The 20,875-nt window shown below is 42.9% G+C and overlaps 1 protein-coding gene across 1 annotated transcript; it reads right to left on the reverse strand.

Annotated features, from left to right (window-relative positions):
* Positions 1-1,003: 1,003 nt before the first annotated feature.
* On the reverse strand, positions 1,004-20,590 carry klf7a (Kruppel-like factor 7a). Its single transcript, XM_046837019.1, has 5 exons — positions 20,439-20,590; positions 20,166-20,325; positions 8,782-9,301; positions 6,039-6,162; positions 1,004-3,821 (listed from the first exon to the last, which is right to left on the reverse strand). The coding sequence occupies exons 2-5, from the start codon at positions 20,265-20,267 to the stop codon at positions 3,770-3,772; spliced, it is 798 nt and encodes a 265-aa protein (XP_046692975.1). The 5' UTR covers positions 20,268-20,325; positions 20,439-20,590; the 3' UTR covers positions 1,004-3,769.
* Positions 20,591-20,875: the final 285 nt, after the last annotated feature.

Here is a 20,875-nt window from a genome sequence, read left to right on the forward strand (position 1 = left end):
TTGTGAGGTGGGGCCTCCATGGATCAGACTTGTTTGTCCAGCACATCCCATAAGTGCTCAATTGGATTGAGATGCAAGGAATTTGAAGGTCCACACCTCAAACCTGTTGTGCTCCTCAAATCATTCCTGACCTATTTCTTCTTTGTGGTAGTATGCATTATCCTGCTGAAAGAGGCCACAGTTATGAGGGAATACTCTTTCCATGAAATGGTATACATGCAACAAAGCTTAGGTAGGTGCTACGTGTCAAAGTAACATCCACATGGATGGCCAGACCCAAGGTTTCCCAGTAGAACATTGCCCAAAGCATTACCCTGCTTTCACCAACTTGCCTTCTTCTCATAGTGTGTCCTGGTGCATTGTGTTCCCCATGAAAGGAGGCTTGATTTACCAGACCACATTTCTGGTGCTTACATGGCCATTGCTGGCACTTTTGGCGGTGGGCAGGAGTCAGCATGGGCACAGTCTGTGGCGATAATGCCCCATACTCAACAAACTGCAATGCACTTTCCATTCTGACACCTTTCTATCAGAACCAGCATTCATTTCTTCAGCAATGTGAGCTACTGTAGCTGTTGAATCAGACCACATGGACCAGCCTTTGCTCCCCACGTGCATCAATGAGCCTCAGCTGCCCACGTCCCTGTTGCCGGTTCACCACCGTTCTGTCCTTGGAGCACTTTTGATAGATACTGACCACTGCACACCAGGAACATCCCACAAGAGCTGCCATTTTGGAGATGCTCTGACTAGGTCATCTAGACGTCACAATCTGACAAACTCACGAGTTCTTACGCTTGCTCATTTTTCCTGCTCCCAACAATCAACTTTGAGGACACAATGTTCACTTGTTGCCTAACAAATATATCCACCTGGTGGATATAACAGGTGACATGATAAAGAGATAATCAGTGTTCTTTACCACTCGGTGGACATAATGCTATGCGTGGTATCGCTATGTGATATCGTTATGTCTCAGGGCAGGACACAGATGACACGTATGTTTGTAAGTTTCTACTGTTTATTACACATGATGACATTCTTAAATCAAATTGCTTCACTTTAACGGTTCTTGCATAGATATATTACAATACCGAATTTTTATTTAATAAAAAGAATTACGAAACAAACCGGTAACAAAAATAAACTCTTGATCTTTTTCTCGTTTTTTTTTTTTTTTTTTGTCTTCTTCAATATAGAACATCGTCATACTAACATCAGGTGATACAAATCATATTCGGAAACGCTTCTGTACAGCAAATTGAGCAAACATCCGGATGGAGCGAGAGAGCGAGACGAGAGAGAGACGTAAGGACAAAATGGGAGTGAGAAATACATTTTCTCAGCAGAACCTCAGGCTGAGAACGAAGGTAGGTTACGCGAAAACACTAGTGTGTACATGTTTCAAACACCAGCCTTATGTTAAAAGAATTACACAAATGCTGTGATTAGAGTTTGGTTTTCCACTCATGGAGATGTTATACCTTATACAGTATATTCCTAGAAGGTTTGTGGACACCTGACGATCACAGATATATGTTGGCCTTTTGTAGCAGTTGTACTGTAGCATTACAAATTCCCTTCACTGGAATTTAGAAGCCTGAACACTGTTTCCAGAATGAAAATGCCCCTGAGCTTCATCAAGATATAATGTTGGAAGGATGTGCTGGAAGAACTCCTGCACACAGGCCTAACCTCCTCTGAAAACCTTTTGGATGAACCGGACCACCGACTGCCCCCCCTGTCTCCGGAAACTGGAGGTTTATTCTAAAGGCGAATGGAGAATACATTTGAAATGACATGTCTTAAATGCACATGGTGTGATTGTCAGGTGTCTACAAACTTTTGTCACATACAGTGTTATTGTGGAATGTGTAACAAGTTGGATTCGTTCATTAAAAGATTGGTTGGTTTTTCTTTCGCGATTGAACTGATTCATTTCGCGACATTTCTTTAAAATATTCCTTTAGATTTTATACTTTTCAGCAACCCGATTGATGGGAAATTGATGGCTCATTATCTTTCTGAACAGCTGAACATTTAAAGAGTGTAAAGTGTGATGAAGCGAAAAGAGAGAATGGAGAGAGTCAGGTGAGGGAACGATCTTCTTCTACAGTGTATGTTGAATAAATCTCTTAAGAGTGGTTATTGGAAAACGTTCCTCTCACGCAGAAAATGCATTCTGCCATTTTCTTTTTTCCAAAACCTGTTCTGAAAGGTGTACTCTTCTATACAGGATGATGTGATTTAAAAACTTTACATTATATGGACAAAGGTTTTGGTACACCTGATTTTTCCAGCCATATGCAGGAGTCATATGCTTTTGGATGGAGTAGCATGACATTTTCACTTCCTTAAAGACCCAAACCTTTTCCAGCATGACAATACCCCTGTGCACAACTCCATGAAGATCTGCTTGACATATTTTAAAGTGGAGAATCTCCTGCTATAGAGCTTTAAAACCTCTATTGAACACCTTTGGAATGAATTGAAGAGCTGGCCTTCTGCACCCCACACCTACATCAGTGCTGGCATCCCTTTATTTGAATAAGTAAAAATCTCCACAAAATAGAGTGGAACATCTTCCAGAAGAGTAGAGCTCATTAGAAGAGCAAATGGGAACTCAATGTGAAATGGGATGTTCGAAAAGAAAAAATTTTTTTAGATATCCACAAACTTTGTCCATATTAAATATCTCCTTTCAGGTCAGGATGAAAGCATGATAAAATTCGGATTAGAATGCATTTAGTTTCTAAGGAAACTGTGTGTGTGTGTGTTTTGGGATGACCTTGTGGCTTTGTTATTTTGTTGGGGTGAGATGGGCTGTGACCGCGCTGGCCTGATGCCAGGAGGAGCCTGACGCCGGAGAGCTCTGGAGTCAGATGGCTCTCATTTTAGTTCATTAGAAAGGCTAGAGTCCATGATAGCGACAGATGAGCGAACAGCAGGAGCCCAGGATTAAATATCGCAGTATCACACACCCTCTCTGTTGCTTTATTTATTCTTTTATTCAGAAAGGATGCGAGAGGGCTCAGCATACCTCCGATTACAAACGTTAGCGAACGGAAAAGCTTGGTGTGGTTCACGTGTGAAAGTGTGATATAGTGTTCATAAACGTCTCAACATTTACAAGGCTCCGGCTCGATGCGCTAACCAAAAACATAACGATGCGTCGTCGTTCTTGTTCATGCTAGTCCTGGAGGAAGGCTTGCAGGTTTGGAGAAAAAAGAAATAAAACAATACCCAAGAAGCATAAAGAAACAGTGCTGTTTTAGACGTGTGCAATAACATGAACAATATCAAATCGGACATTCCGTCCCTGGTTATATACGGAGTAATAAAACTGTCTTTCTGCTTTTGATCCTCGACTGCACTTGTGCAAACCTTTCTCAATTGTGCCTGTAAATCACGACGAGTCTCATCGCTTCGAAACAAAAGGTATCTTTTTTATTTTTTTTTATTTACATCCTTCGGAAAAAAAAAGAGCTCCGGAAGTGTTTATCGATCCGGTGGTCCCCCCGGTGGCGTGCACTACGCAATATCAAATGAGCATACATTCCACACTGTGTGGTGTTCAGTTCAGGAGAAAACACTTCACGATTCAGTGTGTTGCCCAGGTTTACATTTCCTAATGAGGTTCTCCAGTCCAAATCAGAACCGAGATCCAGTGCGACTTGTGTTTGCTCCACTTGTAGCCGGGTTAGGTTTGGTCTATACCTTCGTTTTTCAATGTCTGTCCAGTTTCCTCTTGGACACAACCTCCTTTGAATTAAACGTGCCTTTTCATGTGGAGGGCCAGGTGATCCGACCTTGAGAAGCACCTGCAAGAGGAACAAGATAAACCTAGATATGGTTAGTTATAAGACAGATTCAGATACTTGTTTCTCCATCTAAAAGTTGAGGTGAAGCAGCGATATTTGAGACAGTGGAACACTTTACAGATTGATCACCAACATTCAGAAGCATAGCATTGAGCTAGACTAGCTAGTCGGTATGTAGACGTTTTCATTTTGGTAGCTAATGACTCATAACTAGCTTAAAAAAAACTAGCACTGTACTGAAACCAAACCAGGATTTGGCAAATATTCAAATATGCACCATTTTCAGATTATGTCAGAGACTTTACCCCCTCGAGCTGTTCAGTGATTGTCTAGCCATTTCGTGTGTCTTTGTTTTGATGTCTTGTCATGTTCCTTAGCGTGACAAGCCTCTTGAGTTTTCTCCTTGTATGTGTAATGTTACTACGTGTTATTAATCTGTTTGGGTTCTCAATTTCGCGCTTAATCTTTGATCTCGTTTCTGACTCTTGTAAATCTCATCCTTGTTTTGCCCACGTAGTGTCGTTTGCTTTTTTTTTTTTTGTTACCCTGTTTCACATTTTGTTTCTCTCTGGTGATTTAGATTTGTTTTTCTTCAGCACTTGTATTTGCTTGAAAGCCCTAGCTCAGTGGTTAAGGCTTTAGGTTACTGATTGGAAAATCAGCGGTTCAAGCCACAATATCGCCAAGATGTTACTTTTGGGCCCTTGAGCAAGGCCCTTAACCCTCTGTTAACCCTCTGCCGCAGCTTCCTAACATCACAAGAACTAATTCCACTGTGCTGTAAGGTACATGTGACTAGTAAATGCATCGACTCTATTTGATTCTCATTAAGAGTTTGTGGACTCAAATACCAGTGGCAGGTGGGCCCCTGAGCAAGGCCCTTAATCTGTCAAGTGTAATATTCAAATAATGTTAACGTACAGTAATATTTAAATACGTTTAGGAACGACTTTGAATTGAATTTAAGATAAGGTAATTTTGGAATGAATGAATAAATGAATGAATTTATTTGGGAGATCAAGAACAACAGATGGTGCTGCCGAACAGCTTCATCCCAGCTGGTCTAGAAGGTTCTACAGGTTCTGTGTGTCACTGTGCTTTATTTAAAGCTCAGTTTAGGCAGGCGGAGACTCTGTGGATACCCCATTATAATGATAATCTGTGCCTCTCTGACAGAAGTGGATTCCCGAAGGTGTCCAAAGAAACACACATAGGTGTAAAAAGGCGTGAAGGACTTATTTACATCAGAGAGGGGTTGAGCTTGATTGGCCCTCAGGGGTCCATACGGAGGGGCTGGTTATTTGCCTTTGTTTGCAGGTGCCGAGCCAAAATGAACAAAAGGGCCCTGTTTTACCCTTCATCTACACAAGAGCACTGTACACTTCTGTTCTCTTTAAGAGGAAGTTCATCACAGTCTCTTCATATGTCATGTGATCTTTAGCGTTCAGGACACTTACATAGGTGTCAATCATTCTAGATGTACATGTTTATTGTCTCATCTGTCTGTGAGTGTGTTTGACGTCCTTTTAGGATTCTTCTGTGTCAATTCGGACTGATTCTCTTCCTCTCTCTCTCTCTATTTCAACCTCTATTTTAGTCTCATGCACCTGGTCTGTCTTTCTGTCACTCTTTCTGTCCTCATTTCTCTATCTACCATCCTGTATTTCTGTACCTCTTTGTCTCTCATGCAGTCTGTCTGTCTTGCTGTCCTCTATTTCTGTATTTTCCTCTCTCTTACTCACTTTGTCTTTCTTCTTGTCTCACTCTCTATTCCTGTATCTCTTCCTGTCTCACATGCACCCAGGTTTGTCTTCCTCTATCTCTCTATTTTGGTCTCTCTCTCGCACCCCGTGTCTCTCTTTATTTCTCTTTCTCATGCACCTTGTCTATATTCTTTGCCTGGGTCTGTCACTTACGTACCGTGTCACATCCTTTTTTCCCATTCTGCCTGCTTGTCATTGTCTCTTTTTCTATTTCATTCCATCTCTCTCTCTCTCTCTCTCTCTCTCTCTCTCTTTGCCCCTTTCCTTTTCATCTGTCTCTCTTTGCTTGTCTCACTCTTTCTCTCTCTCTTGATCTCTGCTTTACTGTCTGTCTGTCTGCCTGAATAGCAGTATGCACTGACACGACTTTAGTCACGTTGCCCTGGCGATCGGCCGCATTTTTGTCAAACTGTGATGATGAAACGTCGGTGAAACCCCCCCCAGAATTCCTCACCTGTCGCAGTGCGCGCACTTGAAGGGCTTGGCGCCCGTGTGTTTGCGGTAGTGTCTCGTCAGTTCGTCGCTCCGTGCAAAACGCCATTCGCAGCCTTCCCATGAGCACTTGTAGGGTTTCTCACCTACAAAAAAAAAACACAGAGGGTTAACACACACACACACACACACACACACACACACACACACACACACACACACACACAGATCTCAAGAGACTGCTGTAACAATCAAATTCAGTGATGTATGTGTTAATCAGGCTGCATAAAATACGAAGGAGGTGTGTGTGTGTGTGTGTGTGTGTTTCATGTGTTAGTTTATTTATCTGTATAGTAAACCGGGGGATGGGGGAAGCTTATTTGGACGCTATCATTAGCGTGGTAATGATGCTTAATGGGCAGGAACTTCATATTTACTGTCAGCTGGCTGCCTCTGTCTCGGCCGTGAGCCGCAGCCACAAATCTTTCCAACGAGCTATAAAAAAAAAGAAAAAACAAACAAAAAAACACGCCGTCTGTGAGCACAAATCAACGCTAAATTGCAAGCGTATCAATTTGGTCCTGTGGGATAAAGAGCAAGGCAGTAAACCAGCGAAAGGAAGACACAAAAAAAAAACTACGTTCTTCCTGGAGAGCCGAACAGCTCTGGTGCTATTGCTGCACCTGCTTCATGGCAGGAATAAGATTACAGAGTAATGAGGAGGAGAAGGGAGAAAAGTAGGAACTAATATAACAAGCCAAGAGTCAGATTCATTTGACACAGCAGGTCTATAAACCGAATAAAACTTGGAGAAGCCGTATCAATAAAGCACCACACACACACGATCAATTATGATCAAAGCTGCCTTTAGTTCTTTTGATGCCTCCACAAATATTTTTTTGATATATAATCCTGGTGGTGTGAGTTTTGTTGCAGAAATACATCCATCTCACACCCCACGTGTTTTCAGCATACGTGTACAGATGTGTCCATGTTGCAAGGTGGTCCGATGATACACCCGTAAGGCCTAGCAACTGATTGATGAATGTTCTTGACTGGCTAAGCGTTCCCAAAGAAATCACAAGCCCCCCGGTTCGGCATCACCTTACACCGCTAAAACACACACACACACACACACACACACACACACACACACACACGGCGACCACAACTCTGACTCCAATTATAAGTCACGGTGGCACGGATGCTGGAGACGGTTACCTGGCAACCAGGCATAAGCACAATCTGGAACTAGCCAATTACGGCCTGTGCTGCCAAGGGAGGATGCAGTCGCCTGGCAACCGGAGCCCTACACGCTCTGTGTGTGTGTGTTAGCGGTGTAAGGTGACGCCGATGCTGGGAATAGGCGACTGTTGAGCCAAGATGTGCAGGTTGCTAAGAAACCACTCCTACTCCAAACTCATGGAAACAAACACACACACACACACACACACACACACACACACACACACACACACACACACACACACACACACAGACAAGCAACGATATCAAAGCAGAACAGAACACCAGACAGCGATGTATAGATTAAAATGAGTGAAAATAAAAAAATATAGTTTTAGAAAATGAACGATTAAACCTGAACAATGTTACACATCATGTTTGTCTGTCATTCTGCTGTCTTTCTCTTCCATCCCTTATTTTCTTCACTTTCTCTGTCTCGATTTCTATCCTGGCTCTCTTTTCTCTGGATTTCTTGTATATCTGTCCCTTGCTCTGTATTTCAATCTGATTTCTCTCTTTTCATGCCTTTACATTTTCCTCTCTCTCTCTCTCTCTCTCTCTCTCTCTCTCTCTCTATCAATTTCCATCCTGCCTGTCTTTCTCTGTCTGACTGTTTCTCTCTCTTCATGCTTTTTCTTTTTCCACCCTGTCTTTCTGTCTGTCTGTCTGTCTGTCCATCTGTCTGTCTTTTTGGTATAAAACCTGTTCTCTCTGTCACTCTGATTTCTGTTTTCATGCCTTTACCCGTCAATTTCCATCCTGTCTGTCGGTCACGCTCTGTTTTCTTTTATACCTGTCTGCCGCTCTGTCTGTCTCATTTTCCATCCGGCCTGTTTGTCTGTTTTTCTTGTATTTCTCTGTCTGTCTGCCTCTCTCTTTCATTATGTATGTTTGTCTTTGTTTGTGTCAATTTCCATCCTATCTGCCTCTCGTTCTTTCATTCTCATTGAAATATTCACATATCTGTCTCTCTCTTGATTTTAGATTTGTCTGTCTGCCTCTTACTCCTTTCTGTCTCTTCGTTTGTCTCTTCTTTGCCTTTCCCTTGGGATGCTCTCAAACTCTCTGTCCATCAGTCATTCTGTCTCACTGTGTGCCTCTCTCTTTCTTTCACTTCTTCCTTTCTTACGTCTGTCTCTTTCTCTACCTACTCTTTCTTTCAGTCATTTTTTCTCTGTCTCTCTTGCTCTTTTTCACACTTCTGCTCAGTCAGACCTTCATCACTCTATTTTTTTGGTCTTTGCCTTTCCCCCACAGTGCGTCTGTAACATATGATCCACTGTGTGTGACAAGCTGTGCTTTAGTAGTTGCTGTTCCTTAAACACACACACACACACACACACACACACACACACACACACACACACACACACACACACTCCTAAAGCTTGTGACGGAGCGCCGAGGCGGCTTTTAGGAAACAATGTGATGCTGCAGGCAGTGTTTAGGCTGACTGTGCCTTTACACAAAGGCTAACATTACACAATACACAACTTCATATCCGTGTGTGTTGGTTCTACCTGTGTGTGTCCTCTGGTGTGCTTTTAGGTGAGAGCTCTTTGTGTACACCTTCCTGCAGCCGTCAAACTGGCAGCGGTGCACCCTTTTTTTGCTGTCGGCCGAGTCCCTGCCCCCCGAGGTTCCGCTCGCCTGTTCACCATCACTGGGTCCAGGTGAGAGCGGTCGAGCCACGGCCAGCTTCAGCATCAGAGTCCCGTCGGCCAGGGTGTGGGAGGTCTTGAGGGAATGCCGCTCCAGTTCCGGGGACGAGGGCGGAGTCAAGGAGGTGAGCGCGTTCAGCTGGGCCACGTCGACCCCTGTGCTGAGGTCGGAAGGGTCCGGTGTGGACGGCGAGGTCATTGAGTCTCCGTCGTGGCCCAGCGGTGATGGCGTGAAGTTGAAGAGCGATGTGTTGAGGGATTCGTCCTCTCCATGTCCTTCCATGAAGTCTGAAGATAGCAGGTGGTCCAGTTCATCCTCGAAGAGCTCTGATAGTCGCTTGGGCTCCGTCTGAAGATAGCGTTCCAGCTCTAGACATGTCTGAGAAAACAGATAATGTATTCATATCTCTTGGATGTTATTAAACTGTCAGAAGATGAACCAGAGTCCTGGAGTCAACACTGAGGTCACAGAGAGACAGAGAGAGAGCAAAAGGTGACATGTAGCCTGATCTGACAAGCCTCTTTAGATGACATTTAACATAATGCTTATATATAATCCATATTTGATGGCACATGCTCTTTATTTTTCCTCCCTGTGCATAAACACATGCATAAAAAAGCCCAGTTCACTGGTTAAAGTGCACCACAGTCCTTCGTGGTCCCCAGACATAAAATAATACAGCAGAAAAAAGATGAAGAATCAGTCTTTCCACAATCTAAACTCAGTCCCTGTAGTGCTGCATGATGGCAATGATGAATGGTTATGTGTGTCCACTTCCCTGACCCACTGATGGAGTCTCTCTCCCTCTCTCTCCCTTCTCTTTCTCTCTCTCTCTCTCTCTCTGGCATGTTATTTGCCTCAGCAGGCCTTCAGAGATAGATGGTTAGACCATGATTGATTACACAGCGGCGATTGGAGCTCTCTGGAGCTGAAAAAACACAACTGACCTGAATTACCTGCTGAGGGAGGGAGAAGGGAGACAGAGAGAGAGAGAGAGAGAGAGAGAGAGAGAGAGAGAGAGAAAAGAATGAGAGAGAGAGAGAGAGAGAGAGAGAGAGAGAGAGAAACAGAGAGCAATATACCATGCACCAAAAGGAAGTTTAATAAGGGTATAGAGAGATAGATGATAAAAAAGACAAAAAGAAAAAGGAACTTATTGCTCAGGAAAAAACTGCGCCCCCTCCAATATTGCTCTAAACAAGTCAAAGAAGTGATTAATCTTAAAAAAAAAAAACAAAAAAAAAACCACTTTCTTAGAACTGTTACAGTTGCCTATTTTACATCAGCATTCCCATCGTGCACTTGAGCTTAATTCTGTTCTTCTCTAGGCCCGGATTTTGGTTTGTTAGCTGACTGGGAATGCCTGTTTCATGTTAGTCCTCGATTAGTTAGTCTGTGTGCTTTCTGGTGTATAATTAAATGCTTTAAATATTTGCATCATTCTTGTGTAGCATTAAATCCACACCTTGGAGCTGGTCCTTCCTGGTTTATAGCAGTACTTTATAAAGTGAAAGATAGATCTATAGCTAGGCGCATCAAAAGCCCAACATCCCTTTCTAGGGTTGTTCTAACTGTTGTTCTAGGGTTGTTCTAACCCTTTCTGTTGTGTTCGCTGTTCCATGCTACGCTGTATTTTCATTTGTTTATCTGCATTTATTTCCCATAGCTGTGCTTTATATCACTGGCTTTGATACATTGCACCTCAGCGCCGCTGATGCTAATGGAATGAAATGGAACGTGCGGTTGTGTGTTTTGTGTGAATGGAATTTGTGTTTGCGATAAAGACGGCGATAAAATAACTTTTTAATATCGCCACTGAATTCTTTCAGGCGCCAAAACACGATCCATCCATAACTATTACGCTTCCTGCTGTTATATCCTGATGTTAAAATATCATTAACTATGATGGCCTCAAAGCAAGAATGCTGAAAGCAATGCAGAACCTCTCTCTTTCGCTCTCACACTCTTTGGTTGTTTATCTTTGCTTCATAAACCCAAATAATCAAAATTATAGCACACTGAAAGGTGACACTGTGTGGCATCTCCAGATGAAGGTGTAGATAGGTGCGAGCTAGAGCAAGGTCCAACCGGCTTCTCTTTTTCTCTTTTCGCTATCTTTCTTTTTATGTCACTGTTCACCCAGAGGTCCTGACATTCTCAGGATATTGTTACTGAAAATGCCAGTGGAATCAAATCCGGCTCTAATATCTGGATGCCCCCACCCTCTCAATCCACCCCCGAATGACTGGTTCATATTCGACTGTCAAGATCGGGTGCATATCAGGTTAGCACTAGTGCAAAACAAAAAAGGGCATTTCTCCATTATTATTCATTTCTACCTCCAGGTAAAACAGAACAGTATGGGAATTACGTCTAAAATCCATCTAAAATCGACAAACAGATGATGGATGGATGGATGAATAGATGGGAGGATGATGAAAGACGGATGGTCCTCGTTCACCGAACGGTTTCCCCCTCAGTCAGTTTCTTACTCAAGCGCTCGATAAATGTTTGATCAACAACTGGAGGTAGGCATGCCATCTGGTGACTGATGGACAGGGACGGCTCATTCGTCCAGGCCTGCAATAAGCTCATCGATCTGTAATGTTAAACTCGGGCCAAGAGGTGGACACACACACACACACACACACACACACACACACACACACACGCACACACACACACAAATGAAGCTCTGCCAGCATGTTAAGGAGCAGGCTTATTGCCAGCTGGCTGACAGCTGATCAATAAGAGACAAAGATCAATACATTTGGGAGGGTTGGTTGGATAGGGGGGTAACGGCGTGTGTGATGTCATCACCAGATGAATTACTCTAGGTTTTTATACAATCTTCCTTGTGCTGTAGACTGAGAAATCGTAGATATTCAAAAATCAATGGGATTAGTCAAATGATTTTGTCATGCGCCCCATCAACATCAAACAAACTTTATAGTCTGGGGGTTACCCGCAGCAAACGAATGGGCTTTTCCTCAACATCACATGATAAAAGTAAAACGTTTGAAAGAAATTATTTTGCTCTTACGGTTTCAGACGTACATGATGTATAGGTTTCATTGTGGCTGGAATGTGTTTTTACAACAAAACTGGGCAGAATTTGTACGTGTTGGCATTAGAAACGTTCCTCATTGGGTCCAAACTGTTTCCAGCCTGCACACTGGGAAGATATGGTTTATTGAGGTTGAAATGGAAGACAGGTTGATATTAGACTTTGGGACGGTATGAATTAAAAGGTAGTTCAAATGCGGATGGATATGAAGCTCGCAAAAGACTGTTAATTTGTTAACAGCATCCTTAGCAGCCTGGTCAGGATCCCGGTGGCTTAGAAAAAGGCTACTAGTTCATATTGGAACTGTGAGCCAGTCAGCTTTGTGTATCCGCAGAGTCACTGTCGTCAAACACACACGCGTGGATCAGTTGAACGTGGCCTAATGCCTGCTGACACTTGTAAGCAGCTGTAAAAAGCAAAGCCGGCACTCGTGAAATGGATCCTAAACAGGCTGTTGGCATAAATGTTAATAAAGCTGGCGGGGACCGTCAAACGAAAAAACACGCTCGGCTTAATATCAGGACATTTCTCGTCTCCCTCGTTGATACGGAATGGTAATAAATTTCTGATGGGGGTGCTTATCTCCGCCACTCCGTCTCACAGCTTGTTTGAAACGGCTAATAGCTCGTTTCAAAGGGACCAACGCTTGCTTTGTGGCTGATAACCGAGCGCTAGCGATGTGACATTACACCAATTAAGGAATCACACATACTCGCACTCATCCACACACGAGGGCCACAGTACATTTTTATGAGCAGATAAACCTCTCTGAGCAGTTTTTTTTTTTGCTGCTCTTGTATTTTAATGCCCTAAGCCGGGGTTAGTGCCGAGGAGGGACGGCTAGTAATTAGCAATAAAAACTAGCGCTCTGATAGCTGTGGATCAATCAGCGCCAGAGCATTTGATGGGTGATGTTAATGTGCACATGGTGGGGGGGGTGTGTGTGAAAAGGTTCATTATTTTATTTCTGGACACAAGCTCGAGAAAATCTATGAGACGCTTAACGAATCGAGGTAGAACGTCCTTGAAAGGGATCGGGTTGGATGTGTTCGGCAAGCCAATGTGTAAAGCTCCAGAAGGAGGAGGAGGAGGTGGACGTGTGATTTTTTTTTTGGGGGGGGGATTGGGAAAGCCAAACAGCGGAATTTTGAACCAAATCCTGTGAGCTCCTGTCACCTTCATACAAGGTCAATAGAGGACTTTCGGGCTTATGGGGAAAAGCTTGAGGAGGTTTTAACTGGAACTCATGAGAAATCCAGAGTAGAAGTAATGGAAATGTTGGTGGAAACCCTGAACTTAGTGGAATACAGATGAAACCCACTTTCGGCTAGTTAGCTGGGCATAAAGCGCACAAGATACCAGCAGGTTTAAGATGAAAGTAGAAGCTATAGAAGCTGATCAGTGTTGTTGCATTCTTCTCTTTAGACAGTGATGAAGGAAGGGCATTACTTGTTAATCCATTAAGTCTTGGACGCCACTGAAAATGAAAGTGGTTCGGGGTACATTTTACATCTGACGACAAAGTAGAGGAAGCACTTTCTATTCACGCTAATCCCAGTTCCGTCGTTGAGCTAGTGTTCTATAGGTTGAAAATCTTCTGTTGTTGATTCACTCGTTCATGTCTATTAAAAGAGAACAGTGACTAGACTAAATGCCCCCCGTGGGGTTTTATCAGGTCATGTTGCTGTGATTAGCGTGTAGCAAGAACTAAGAAGGATGAGTCATGCTGATGCCGCACCAGGCTCTTGTTCTCGCAGCAGGAAGTTTTAGCTTTATTTCCCTGAATGCGAGGGCCCGGGGTTGCGAGGAAAACATCAGGAGAAAGGCCTTATTTCGCCCTCTTCAAATGCATGCTGTGTTTGGACTGGATGCAGACGTTTTAGGGCTCTAATGCAAAGTATATATATTTCTTGAGTACCAAAATGCTTCTGATGATAGGGTTTGGAATCTGAGTCCAATAAGAGCGAATGATTTCTTTGACTCAAGATGGCAAATGTTCATCACTGCATCGGGAAATCGATATCAAGTGGCACGTCAAAAATACGACCCTTTGACCTCTCGGCCTCTGATGAGAACGTGATCTGGAAATCAATGCGGACTTGATTCAGGGCTCGGTTTTGGAAGATGCACTTGAAATGTTATGTTCCAGATTACAGCTGGTTTTAGTGGAAGGAAGGGGATCAGTACAGAGAGGTCAAGGCGTTCGAGGGCGAGACAAGGTTTTCAGTCAAGTAAAAATGCAGTGTTGGAGCATATGGAAATACAGTTGGGTTTGCATATGACACACATCCAGGGAGGACATGGTGACCAAAGACATGTCCTGCATAGCAGCACACACACATGACTGGCCTTGCTTTGTCTGAGCCTGAAAATCACATATTTTAAGTGTTCATGCATGACACACACACATTATACTTTACTAAAAGTATCTCAGATACTTTTGAATGTGTTCATCTGGATGAGAAAATAAGCCACAGCAAAGTAAGGGTTCAGAGCGCAACCCTGAAACACGGGTTTGACTGACACTTCCTTATTCTTTCATGATATTCAAAATGGAACGCCGTGACGTTTATACCGCTCTGATTACATCTTCATCCGAAAAGCTCACAGTGTGTGTTCGAAAGGCCGGGCGTACACAGGCTTATTGAAAGCTAAGATAAGACCGATTTGAGATTCTGAAGCTCTCGGCCAGAAAAGTATCCCGAAGCTCCAACACTTTTTCATTTTTTATGCCTGACGTCAAGGCTCATGTCTGATCAGCTTGCTGGAAATGACAAACTCTAATCTCTGTGCGCTGCAAGACGGCATGAGTTACTACAGGCGAAAGCTTGATAAATGGTCCACGTTTCGAGATGGAGCTGGTTTTCCAAAAGCCCTTTGCAGTCGACGCCAGGGTTTGCAGGCATGTACAAAGATCCAGAAGCTTGGGAGTTAAACGCCAAACAAGGTTTTATATTTTCAGAAGATTTTTTGAGTCACATTTGCAAAAGTCTTGACATGGGAGGAAATGATCTCCAGGCTGGAGATGTCTTCTTAGAGAGTTTTTGCATCCCAAAGCTCAGAGCAAGAGTTCAAAAGTCACCTGGACGAAGTTCTTTTGATTCTTTTAAATGAAAGAGTTGGGCTGCAAAAAGTACCCTCATAAAACCCGTCGGAAATACAAGTATAACGCATAAAAATGATACTGGTGTGCAAAAGACTTAAAAGATTCAGTGTTATCGAGCGACTGGCCTTTTCATCACCCCTTCCGTCATTTCTCTCGGCTCTAATTAGTGAGTTACGGGGTTGCGCTTTTTTCAGGCCCCTAATTGGACGCTGCAGTTCTTCGCAAACTTTGTTCAAGTCACCGTGAAAAGATCGCGGCCATTATATTAAAATCCTTACAAAAAAGAGCCAAAGGAGCTCGGCAGGGAGACGGTCAAAGATATACGGCGAGGCGACAAAACGTAGAGGAAGCCACTATTTTGGGAAAAAAAAAACCCCACAAAAACGCAGAGATTTTTTCGGACTCTATTAAAGAAACGATAGATATTTTTTGTGCTGAAGCTTTTCTTTTGTTCACACCGAGATAACACTATACAGAAACACACACACACACCCACAGCCAGAGGGTGTAGACAGGAAAAAAAAACTCAGTCTAGACTCTAATTATAGTTTTGTGTTAATTAAGGATATTCCAGCGTTCCTCGCTCCGTCTCCATCGTGATAACTCCATCGCGCTAGCCGACCGCACAGACAGAACGAGAGCGAACGATTCGTTGGCTTTTGTCGTTTTCAATTATGGTTGCTTACCAGATGTAATCAAATCAGAGCGCTGATTTTTATCAACCTCTCCAACACCCGTTCGGACTCCGTTATTCTGAGCGCAGATCTCGAGATCTGACGTGCTTGTTAACGAGGTTAATATCCGCCACTGGGTTTGTGCAGGCGGAATTATGTACTGTACACGTTTGAGTTTTATTTATATGTCAGAGTTAGAGATGATGGAACAGACGGTCAGAAGGAACCTGAAACGGTTTCAGGTTTCTGTCTAATGTTCTGAAAGCCTACAGAGAAGAAAAAACGCTGGCTCCGCATTTGTTTTTCCCGTCTTTCCTCATCAGCGCTGGGCTTCGGCATGGCCGCATCGACTCGACTGTGCTGTTGCCAGTGTAGAAGCGTGGGATGTCGTGGAGTGACGGGAAGTCAAGCTGTTATTTCTCGTGTTATCTGATGCATGTCTGATTACATGCACAGGCATGCCAGCGGATTAAATATTGAACATCAAGCTTCTCTGAAGAAGCAGTACAATTCGTATCATTCTCCTCCCGTTCATTTAGGAGAATAAACGTGAACCTCCTAAACACACAAAGTGCTGCGCAAGCTCCGAGCTAATTACCAGCGAAGCTCGGGAAGTCATTACCGTATTGGTTACAAGCTCTTTCCAATATTGTTGCGCCTGAGCAGAAGTCAATGTTGGATCGAAACGTGGAAAAAAAAAAAAACCCATCTAAATGAGGCCTGGAGTGGAAAAACAACTTGATAACAGTTCAGAAGTGTTTTTAGAATCGTGTCTTTCGTTCCACGTTCCCACGTTGGGCCGCGAGTTGTGTTTTTCTTAACACTGAGATTCCTTCGGACCGAGAAGCTCTCAGGTGCTCACGTGTCTCCTCGGCACGTTACTGCAGCCGCAGCAAGATTTCATAAATCTAAAAATAACAGGACGGTCTGAAATGGATGCTGGGAGAACAAAAGATGCTTTGACTTCCCTTCAGAGCCAAAAATAGACACACACACACACACACACAGAAACCCTCACCTCAACCTGAAATAGTCCCAGGAGCCTTTTCTTTGTATCTGTATTTTACTATTTACAGAAAGACTGGTTCTGCCAATATCACATTACAGTCATCACATGCTGAACTGGTTAATTAGACCCTGTGGGTAATCTGTGTGTGTGTGTGTGTGTGTGTGTGTGTGTGTGTGTGTGTGTGTGTGTGTGTGTGTGTGTGTGGATCACTGACTAAAAACCCTTGTTAAGGCCTCAAATTTATTATTCATCAAACAGTAATTACACACTCTTTTATATTACACAATAAAATACACCATAGTGTGTGAGAGATTGTGCAAGAATCTGACATTGTGTTAGATTGTTATAATGAGTGTGTTAGTGTCAGAAACTGTATGAGTCTGTAATTGTGTTTGAGGTGTGTCAGAGTGTGTGCCAGTGTGAATTAAGGGTGAGAGTTAGAGTTAGAGAGAGTGATAGAGGTCTAATGGTACACGTATTTGTACTGAAGCTTTTTTACGTGTGGAACAGAGATTAAATTGGAGTTTTTATCGTTTTTATAAGCTTTTATTGTCATTTCAACTATACATAGCCGACGCAGTACGCAGTGAAATGAGACGACGTTCCCTGGTGCTACATATTTAGTGGCGGACAGCAAGTTTGTTTAGTCTCCGACTCGCACTTTGAGCACTGTGGCTACTTTGTTTTTTTATTTTGTTTTAGCGCATGCGCGATAATTTGCTGCCACTTCCTGCCAACGTTTTTTTTTCACGACACTCTAGCGATATGGATTCTTTTTCTTCAAGAATATCTCTTAAGAAAATCCTTACAGTTTTGCATATCGAGGGAGCGAATGAATGAATACATGAGTGAAGGATGCAAAGAATCCAGAGTTTTGTTAAAAAAAAAGTAGAATATTTTTATTAGAAAATGAACACACACACAAATTGGGTTTAACGAATGTAAACGTTTTTATTTTCATTGCATTTTTCTTTTTATTTCATTTCGATTACTCAATTTAATTAATATAATAAAAGTGGGAAAAAAAAGTCGCATTCATTTGATTTATTTGTTGTAGTTTCAGAGATTGTGATTGTATTAGAGTGGTTCAGAAAGTGATAGTGTGTGATTGTGTTAGGGTGTGTGGGATTGTGTAAGAGTGTGTTAGACAGTGTTAGAGAGTGTGCATTAGTGTGTATTAGAGTGTGTGTCTGTGGGTCTTGGAGCGTGTGTCAGTGTTTATTAAAAAGTATGTTAGGGTCTGTTTTACACTGTGTATTGTGTTTCAGTGTAGTTAAGTGTGTGTTAGTGTGTAGTAGGCAGTATGTGTTTGTGTGTAGTAGGAGTGTGTTAATGTTTAGTAGGGATTGTGTGTTAGAGTGTATTATGGAGTTTGTGTTAATGTGTAGTAGGCATTATGTGTTTGTGTGTAGTAGGAGTGTGTGTTAGTGTATAGTAGGGATTGTGTGTAGTAGGAGTGTGTGTTAATGTGTAGTAGGAGTGTGTGTTCGTGTGTAGTAGGAAGTGTGTTAGTGTGTAGTAGGGATTGTGTGTTAGAGTGTATTATGGAGTTTGTGTTAATGTGTAGTAGGCAGTATGTGTTTGTGTGTAGCAGGTAGTTTGTATAAGTGTGTAGTAGGCAGTATGTGTTCGTGTGTATTGGGGAGTGTGTTATCGTGTAGTAGGGATTGTGTAATACTGAGCGTGTGACGGTGTGCAGCAGGCAGTATGTGTTTTGTTAGTGTGTGTTTTAGTGTGTAGTAGGAAGTGTGTGTTAGTGTGTAGTGGGGGTGTGTTAGTATGTATTACCTAGTGTGTAGTGGGAAGTGTGTAGTGGAAAGTGTGTAGCGGAAAATGTGTGTTAGTGCGTATCATGGGGTATGTGTTAGTATGTATTGCTGTGTGTGTGTTAGTGTGTATTACTGAGTGTGTGTTAGTGTGTATTACTGTGTATTATGAGGTGTGTGTTAGTATGTATTGCTGTGTGTGTTGTGTGTATCATGGATATGTGTTAGTGTGTATTACTGAGTGTGTGTTAGTGTGTATTACGGGTGTGTTAGTATGTATTACTGTGTGTGTTAGTGTGTATTATGGGGTGTGTTCGTGTGTATTACTGAGTGTGCGTTAGTGTGTATTTTGGGGTGTGTTAGTATGTATTACTGAGTGTGTGTTAGTGTGTATTATGGGGTGTGTTAGTGTGTATTACTATGTGTGTTTTGTTGTGTGTTATGGGGTGTGTAGAATGTATTACTGAGTGTGTGTTAGTGTGTATTATGGGGTGTGTTAGTATGTATTACTGAGTGTGTGTTACTGTGTATTAAATAGATATAATTAATTCCTGTCACACAGTGGCACTTTGGGTTACATTGCCTTAGTGTGTTACAGTACATTAGTGTATATTACATGGTGTTAGTGTGTGTTACAGTGTGTTAGTGTGAAGTTCAGCACACCAGTGTTATTGTGTTAAAGTGTGTTACTGAATCATACGATGTGTTAGTGTGTGTTACAGTATATGAATTTATGAGTTTTACATTGTTACAGTGTGGGTGTGGTCATAGTTGTTAGTGTGTTAATGAGTGTTGGTGTCTTTCAGCATGTTACAGTGCTTTAGTGTGTGTTACTGTGTGTAAGACTGTCAGTGAGTGTGTTTAGAAGTTTGTGTGTTAGTGTTTTAGTGAGTGTTACACTGTGTTAGTGTGTTACTGTTTTGTTAGAGAGTTAGTGTTTTACAGTGTTACAGAGCTTTTGATATATGTTACAGTATTGTTAGTGTGTGTTTTAGTGTGTTACAGTGTTGTCACTGTGTGTGTTTCAGTGTGTTAGTGTTTCAATGTTTCAATATGTGTTATCGTGTGTTGTTACAGACAGTCAGTCTTTTTATAGTACAGTAATTGTGTGTGTGTGTGTGTGTGTGTGTGTTTTAGTGTGTTAGTGTTTTAGTGAGTGTTACACTGTGTTAGTGTGTGTTACAGTGTGTTAGTGTGTGTTACAGTGTGTTAGTGTTTTAGTGAGTGTTACACTGTGTTAGTGTGTGTTTTGGGGTGTGTTAGTGTGTGTTTTAGTGTGTTAGTGTTAAAATGTTTCAATGTGTTTTTCGTGTGTTGATACAGACCGTTAGTCTTTTATAGTACAGTGAGTGTGTGTGTGTGTGTGTGTGTGTGTGTGTGTGTGTGTGTGTGTGTGTTACAGCATGTTACATTGAGTTGGTGTTTCAGCTCTTTCGGTTCTTACACCTGCGTTAACGCACATTACATGAACACACTAAAGCGTGCGCGTGCGCGCGCGTCCGACTCTCAGCATCGCTGTCCAAGTTTGTGAAGCTGAATGAGTCGGAGAGAGTGAAAGAAGCGGATAATGGAGATGAAAAAAAAAAAACATGAAGGAAAGGAAAGCTGAGAAGTTCCTACCTGCTGCCAGTTCTCCTCTAGAGACGGCATGGCGGAGAAATAGCCGGTGTCGTGGACGAGCTGGAGCTCCTGGAAGATGCTGTAGTTGGCCAGGACGTCCATGACGATGGTCCTGATGATGCTAACGCCAGGAATCCAAGGAAACAATGTCCTCACGGTCCTGCGGGGACATTCAGCATCACTTGGCTCATGTATCCTAAAAAGACTCTCAGGGTGTCCTTTATTTTATTTATTAATTTTTTTAGAATAAAAGAAATAAATGGTTAGAATAACCGGAGACAGGACTGAGGAGACGTCGGCAGCAGGACCGAGAGACGAGAAGGATGCTCTGGTGTCGGTGGAAGAGAAAGCTCGCGCGCCGGGCGCCTCGCGCGGACCAGGACCGACTGAGCGAGCGGAGACGGGAGGCGCGCGCGCACCTGCTGAACGGCGCTCGGTGCGTGACCAAATAGGGTAAAAATAGGGGCTGGAACCGGAGCGCCGGATAAGTGCAGAAGGCGAGGCTACGAGCTGAAGGAAGGTGGGGACAAAGTCAATAGTGGACGTGGATTGGACAATCACGCACGCGAGCTGAGCGCTATATTAAAGCGAGGTATAAAATGGAAAAGAGAAAGAGAGAGAGAGAGAGAGAGAGAGAGAGAGAGGAGAAAAAAAAAAACACCCCGACGTCGCGAGGAGTTCATCGAGTTCAGGCTCGTGCGAGCGTCTGC

This window comes from Silurus meridionalis, chromosome 24 (assembly GCF_014805685.1).
Source record: "Silurus meridionalis isolate SWU-2019-XX chromosome 24, ASM1480568v1, whole genome shotgun sequence".
Taxonomy (NCBI): Eukaryota; Metazoa; Chordata; class Actinopteri; order Siluriformes; family Siluridae; genus Silurus; species Silurus meridionalis.

Coding starts and splice junctions, on each gene's coding strand:
- klf7a (XM_046837019.1), bottom strand. CDS start 20,267: ATGGACGTCCTGGCCAACTACAGCATCTTCCAGGAGCTCCAGCTCGTC. Junction 9,302..20,165: donor TAGAGGAGAACTGGCAGCAG/GTAGGAACTTCT, acceptor CTGTTTTCTCAG/ACATGTCTAGAGCTGGAACG. Junction 6,163..8,781: donor ACACCAGAGGACACACACAG/GTAGAACCAACA, acceptor TTTTTTTTGTAG/GTGAGAAACCCTACAAGTGC.